General features: G+C 50.5%; 1 protein-coding gene across 1 annotated transcript in view; it reads left to right on the top strand.

Moving 5' to 3' along the window:
- Nucleotides 1-6,368, top strand: part of LOC110573716 (zinc finger protein 551-like) — a 52,705-nt gene extending 46,337 nt beyond the window's left edge. Inside the window, 1 exon segment of the mRNA XM_044911288.1 lies at nucleotides 5,318-6,368. Within this exon segment, the coding sequence (XP_044767223.1) occupies nucleotides 5,318-6,245 (928 nt within the window). The 3' untranslated portion in view covers nucleotides 6,246-6,368.
- The last annotated feature ends 854 nt before the right edge of the window (nucleotides 6,369-7,222 follow it).

The raw sequence follows: 7,222 nt of genomic DNA, 5'->3' as shown, positions 1-7,222 counted from the left end.
CGGCCCGGGTGTCCGGTCCGCCCACCGTGTCCGATGGCGGCGGCCGCGCCCCGGGACCCGACTCAGGTAAGCGCTCGTCCCCCGGGCCCTCCCGCCGTCCCCCTGACCCAGACCCGAAAGGCCCGAGCGCGGGGCGCCGGCTCGTGTCCCTGCGGCCCAGGCCCCGGTGTCCGGGACAGGGAGGCGGCGGCGGGCGGGGGCCCCGTGCGGGAGCGGGCTCCGGGCCGAGGGCGGCCGGGGCCGAGGCTGGAGGGGGGCTGAGGCGGGAGGATTCTGCCCTCGGGGGACAGAGAGCGTGAGGGGGGTCACGCCTGCACTGGCGGGCCGAGGTGAGGTGCGGTACCTTCAGGTCTAGAGGACTCTAGACGCCAAGGGGACTTTTGGCCAAACGAGGGACCCGATCTCCGTTTGGTATTTCAAAGTTTTCCGAAGGCGGTTCAAAGGAAGAGCAGACCGGAAGGCAATGAAGAGGACGTTGAGGCCTTGGGAGGTTGGATCTTAGTTCAGGTGGCACGGTTGGCAAGAGGGGACACAGCATTGAGGCACAGCGGTTAGACAGCCATCGTAAGGTCACCTGACTCCAGGGCCAGGGAAGGGTACGGGTAACATGAGCCCAACGAACCCTGCCATGGCCCCGTTCCTCCATCGCCAGCCTCTGCACAGATTCCCATTGCGGCAGAGGTGCTGTGGAACTTAACACAGGTTGGTGGAGGGTGTCTCAGCCCCTCACTGGCCCTGGCCATCACGCACATATTCTCTGGATTATGGTGTCCTGGGGCTCATAAGTGTCATTCCCCCAGGCCTGGGTCTGGGGGCCCTGGGGAAATCCTACGCAGAGGGTCCTAAGTCCATGTAAGGCTTTATATAGAAATGTTCCCATTTCTGGCAACCGATGTACTAGGAACTGGTTCCAAGATATGCAGAAGCTTAGAAGTGTAACTGAACTGAGTGTCCAGAAAACCACAGGTGTCCTTTTAGGTGGGAACAAAGAGCAGGGGGGACAGGAGTCAAGACTGGAATGACTGAGAAGTTGGGTGTGTATTCTGGAGGTGATGGGGAGGTGTGAATCAGAGGCAGAAAGTGATCTTAACGAGATCTTACCAGACTCCGTCTGGCTGCAGAGTGTAGAACAGACTGTGAGACCGGGGAAGAAGGAAGGAAGATCGGGCTGCAGCTACTGCCAAAGCCCAGGTGAGAGTTAATGGACCAGAGTTGTGGCTTAAGAAAGGTAATTGGATTCTGGATGCATGTTTTAAATGGGCAACTAGATTCTCTGATGCAGGAGAAGGAGTGAAATACAGGACTCAGGGATGACCCCAGTGTGTTAGGTCTCAGCAGCTGTAGGAGTGGAAGGTCCATTATCTGAGATGAAGAATGTAGTAGTAATACTCACTGTGGGGGTGTTAGGAGCTTTGATTTAGGTATATTGAGAGTCTGGGGTGTTTCAGAGACCACTGAATGGATGTATGATGTAGGCAATTGTACACATAGGTCTGGGAATCTGGGGAAGGTTCAGGATGGAGGGTTCAGGATGTTCACGATTAGGAGGGGTAATCAACAGGTTATGATTGTAAAGCTATTAGGAGCCAGGTAGGGGAGGATGGGGACTGTGGACTGGGTCTCTTGCCTGGGTACCTAGGTGATGGGTTGAGGCTTCACAAACAAATGAGACAGGTACATGGCCCTGAAAGGAGTGTGTGTCAGGGACGGGATAGTCTGGCAGGTGGCCAAGGCTTCCAAGGCAAGGGTGGACATGAATGAGGTGGACACGGAGGGAAGGGATAACCGAGGCAAGATGTCACGCAGACCGGAGTGGGTGTTTAATCACCATTCTGTGCACTCACCAGGATTTTTTGAGGACTTTGTTGGGGTCTGGGCTGTTTCATTCAGGCAGGAGGATAAGGTCAAAGGCAAATGTGGTCATTTGTGAGAGTCACTAAGGCCTGGGGTGGACCACTGATGGAGCTGGGCTTTGATGAGGGTTAGGTGGACAGAGGAAGGTTGTGATTGCTTTGGGGACAGCAAGCACAGCACCTTGTGGAATAGGGCTATGGGTATCTGAGATCCATACATCTGAGGCGAGGAACAGACCCAAGCAGTGAAGGCTTCGCAGGTGGATTTGGGGCTGCGACGTTTAGTGGGCGTCCTGGGAAGTCAGTAGCAGTGTTCAATCCTGTTTGAATTTGCAAAGGATCCTGTGGATGCTGTATTCAGGTTGTGGTGCAAGGTGTAAAATTAAGAGCTGGGCGCCTGGGTGGCTCAGTTGGTTAAGCGACTGCCTTTGGCTCAGGTCATGATCCCAGAGTCCTGGGATCGAGTCCCATGTCGGGCTCCCGGCTCAGCGGGGAGCCTGCTTCTCCCTCTGACCCTCTCCCCTCTCATGCTGTTTCTTTCTTGCTCACTCTCTAATAAATAAATGAATAAAATCTTAAAAAAAAAAAAGTTTAAAAAAAATTAAATTAAGAGCCAATATTACATGCGGCACTGATGTCTGGAAACCATGAGGGCCTCCGATGGCCAGAGTGCTACTTCTGCTCCCCACTCTGCTCCCAGAAATAAGATCTCCTAACCAAACAATGTTTTTATCGAGGTGATCAGGAGCAGTTCCTGCTTATCCCTCTGTAGTTGGTTTCAGTTCCCTGCCTGCTCGTGGAGTTACTGAGATAAGTCAGTGGCATCTTCCCAGGGGAAACAGGGGTACCTCTTTGTATTGATATTACAAATCTTGGATCTCACAACCACCATCTGTTCACTCTTTCCCAGAGTGCCACCCCGCTGTGGCCCTGTGTGGCGTGTGGTGTCCTCTCTCAGACTGTGAATATATATGGTTAGAGAAGTGCTGTCAGTCTCATCTGTCCAGTGTTTGGTGTTCTGTGTTTGGCCATCCCCCTAACCCTAGCACACAGCCGATTCCCATCCTCACCAGTGGCGTGAAGAGCAGGTGACAGTCATACGAAATTGTAAGGCCAGAGAGTTGCCTAAGGTATGCAGGGCCGTAAGCTGGTGGCAGCCGTGGGCATGTGGCAGTGTCTACAATGTGGGGATGTGCCAGCTAAGGAATGATGTGTGCTTGTAGAGGGAGGATGCCTGAGGCCCTAGGGCCCTGGGATTGGGAATTGCATGGTTTGTCCATGTTAGGGGAATTGCTTAGCAGAAATGGGTGAATGCCTCTGTGCCAGACCCTTGTTTTGTACCTTTTTATCCACCTGCCTCATCTTACTGATGGCTGGTGCCCATGATCAATGGACCTGTGAGGAGACAATTGCACTTGCGGTGCTAGGGCCTGGTTTCTCTTCTGTGTTGGATGCTTAGGAGGAGGATGGGTGAGGGGTAGATGTGGAGATGGATTGTCATCTATGAGGGAGAGGCTGTTTATGGTTTCGTCTGTCTCCATCTTGCCAGGGCACTGTGATCTTTGAGGACATTGCTGTGTCCTTCTCCTGGGAGGAGTGGGATCTTCTTGATGAGGCACAGAGACGCCTGTACCAGGATGTGATGCTGGAGAACTGGGCGCTTATAACCTCCCTGGGTAAGGTCCTCACACCCGCCTCTGTACCCTGAGCTAGTCTCTCCCTTTCCCTTTTTCCCCAAGGGCAGATCTATTCTCCCATCAGGATCATGGTCTCTGCTTCCTTCCCCACGTCCTTGAATAGGCAGTGTGCTTGGCTGGTGAGGTATGTGCACTGCCTTCTCCTTGAGCAGCCCCAACACCTGCTACTCCTAAGCCTCTCAGGGAAGGAACCAGGGTCTGGACTGTTCCATTCAGCCCAGTGGATCCCACTTTGCTTGCCCTCTCCCTGCCAGGTGACTTGCAGTTACAAAGCACCCGAGTATCCCAGGTTCCACTTTCTTTCTCTAGCTGACATTTCCTCATTCCTTTTTGTGCTAGAAATTGCCATCACTGACCATCACTGTAATATAGACCACGGTCTATTCTTGCAAGATCCTTCTTGGAAGTTTTCTTTATAATAGTTTTCTTTCCTGTGCGCTGCATGTGCTGAGCTGTTCTTGGCCAGTGCTGGCCACCTATCTCTCCTGTCTTTCCCTTATTTATACTTGCATCATCCAGGTGCCACATAGTTGCTCATCTCGGGGTTGTGGAGAGTGTGTTGTGGGTCACAGCCTGGCTCTGAACAGTGACACCTGGGGGAGGCATGACCTCAGGGCTGTGTATACATCATACCAGAAACTTATGCCACGTGACTGGTCTTTTGTTGGTAATGACAGTGGCCCCCGCACTTCATACCTGCCTTTCCTTCCCTAGTCTTTACACTCAGGTGACTGGTCAACTGCTGTTCATCACTTGTACTCTTACTTCCTGCCCAGGACTAATCTACACCTCTCTGAACTCCACATCTTGACCATTTTAGTCACTGTTCCATGTGGGGTACTGTCCTCCTTGGCTCCTATGTGTTGTGTCATGAGGTGAACACAGATTGTTAAACAGTCCTTGAACACCAGGCTCTCTTTCACTGGTGAATTTTCCTGGGCCTGAACACACCCTTCTGCATGGCAGACTAGGTCCTGTTGAAAGTTATGTGTAGACCTTGTCTCTTTTCAGTGTGTTTATTTCACCTCATAAGTGCCCCTGAACCCCCATTTTGTGAGCCCAGCCCTGCTAAGCAGCCTCATCCTCAGCCTGAACTCAGACCTCTTATCCTATGAACAGTCTCATGCACTCGTTTCTGGGTTTATTAGACATGCTTGGGTAGCAGCTGCCTACCCACGAAAGTCACCGTGCACTTCACCAGCATTTCCTGCTTTCAGGTTGTTGGCATGGAGCAGAGGATGAGGAGGCACCGTCTGAGCAGAACGTTTCTGTAGTGTCACATGTCAGGACTCCCAAGACAGGTCTTTTTCCCCAGAAGGCCAACCCCTATGAGGTGTGTGGTCCAGTCTTGAAAGACAGTTTTCACTCGGCTGAGCACCAGGAAACACAATTCAATGAGAAAGTGTACACTGGTGGGACACATGGGAAAAGATTCTGTTTCAGCGAAAACCTTCAGCAGCAGCAGAAGCAGCATGTGAGCGATAAGCCCTTCGGTAACAATGTAAGCAGAGCTTCAGTGGTCAAGAGCTGCAGATTGCAAGTGTCAGGGAAGCCCTTTATCTGTGGGGAGGTTGGGAAGGATTTCTTGGCCAGCTCAGGATTCCTCCAGCAACAGGCCACACAGACTGGAGAGAAGTCAAACAATGCAACTGAATGTGGGGCAGCCTTCCACAAGGGAGAAACTCAACACCGCTGGGGAGACAACACAGAAGCTTTCGGCCACAAGCACACATTTGTTCATCACCAGAGAGTCCGCCCTGGAGAAAGATGTTACATGTGCAGTGAATGTGGGAAATCTTTTAGCCATAACTCTAGCCTTATTAAACACCAGAGAGTTCACACAGGAGAAAGGCCTTATGAGTGTGGGGAGTGTGGAAAATCCTTTAGCCAGAGCTCCAACCTCTTTCAACATCGGAGAGTTCACACTGGAGAAAGGCCTTACGAGTGCAGTGAATGTGGGAAATCTTTTAGCCAAAGCTACAGCCTCAATAACCATCGGAAAGTTCACACTGGAGAAAGGCCATTTGAGTGTGGAGAATGTGGCAAATCCTTCAGTCAAAGATCCAACCTCATTCAACATCGGAGAATTCACACTGGAGAAAAGCCTTATGAGTGCAGTGAGTGTGGGAAGTCCTTTAATCAAAGCTCTGCGCTCCTGCAACACCATACCGTTCACACCGGAGAACGGCCCTATGAGTGCAGTGAATGTGGGAAATCCTTTACCTACAATTCCAGTCTTTTAAAACACCAGAAAGTCCACACAGGGTCAAAGCCTTATGAGTGCAGTGAATGTAGGAAATCTTTTAGCCAGAATTGCAGCCTCGTTCTTCATCTGAGAGTTCACACTGGAGAAAGGCCTTATGAGTGCAGCAAATGTGGAAAATCTTTTAGCCAAAGCTCTGCGCTCCTTAAACACCAGAGAGTTCACACTGGAGAAAGGCCATATGAGTGCAATGAGTGTGGGAAGTCTTTTAGGCGAAGCTCCAACTTCAGTGACCATCGGAGAGTTCACACTGGAGAAAGGCCGTATAAGTGTAACCAGTGTGGGAAATCCTTTAGTAAAAGCTCTGGCCTCACTCGACACCAGAGAGTTCATACTGGATTGGGCATTATAAATATCTTGAATGAGAAAGCCATTAGCCGAAGCCCTTACCTCATTGATTACCACAAAATTCACATGGGAGAAACAACTTAGATATGTAGCAAATGTATTTCCTTTTCAGTATAACAACACTTGAGGAGATCTCTTTTGAGGGTGCCATCTGCCTGAATTGCGCCTCATACATCCAAACATCAAAATAAATTCCAGGTATGTGGAGCTGTGTTGCATGTTTCAGCTTGGGCCCGTGTGAATTTTTATTACTGTTGATTCTGTAGCAGCAGCCATTCACCTCTCCCACCTGCAGGTGCCCATATGTATATCATTTATCTGCTCTGATGTGTTCAGTGAAGTAAACCTTGGTGTTTTCCCATTCACTGGGTGAATGTGAGAAGCCAGAGTACTCATTTTTTTCTCTCTGATTAGTAGGGCATGGATGACCCCGTTGTGTTCCAGAGGACTCCATCTGAGTTCTGCCTGTGACCTGAAAAGTCATCTTTTTTAGGGATATTGGTCTGGTAATTCTTGTGATGGAATTTCCCAGTCTCCAAGTCACTAACCGAGGAACAGCCTTCCTCTATTATTCTGGTTTGTGCTGTAACAAAGGCCTTATTGTGTAAGTCGTCTTTATCTTGAGGCTTAGATTCACTTTATGGGGTGGTTTCAGAATGACAGGAGAAACAGCTGCCGTGGGCACCCCAATCTTTGTGTGCTTCATGGGGATAGAAGGATGGTAGTCCTCTCTCTAGTTTGGGCCTTGTTTGCATTGTTGCCTAAGGCCTCTAAGGAAATTATGTAGGGTTTTGTGGTTAAATTGTAGCCTGGATGCCAGGACGTTTCGTGCTGTCATCGCTCACCTTGAAGAGGGGGCAGTTGTGACAACCTCCAGTACTTCTGGGAGCAACATAAAGTTGTTCTCTTCTTTGCAGGGGATGTTGCATTGTGCTCAGCACCGGTGCAGGAAATCTGTTCCCAGGTCTTGCAAAGGAGAGAGGTACCCTAATGCCCAGAATTTGGTGTGGTAGTGTCACTGGCTGAAAGATTATAGGGGGAGTCATAATTGTACACAGACG

The sequence above is a fragment of the Neomonachus schauinslandi genome, chromosome 16 (assembly GCF_002201575.2).
Source record: "Neomonachus schauinslandi chromosome 16, ASM220157v2, whole genome shotgun sequence".
NCBI classification, from domain to species: Eukaryota; Metazoa; Chordata; class Mammalia; order Carnivora; family Phocidae; genus Neomonachus; species Neomonachus schauinslandi.
The sequence above is the reverse complement of the archived record's forward strand: the minus strand, read 5'-3'. Positions and strand labels throughout refer to the sequence as shown.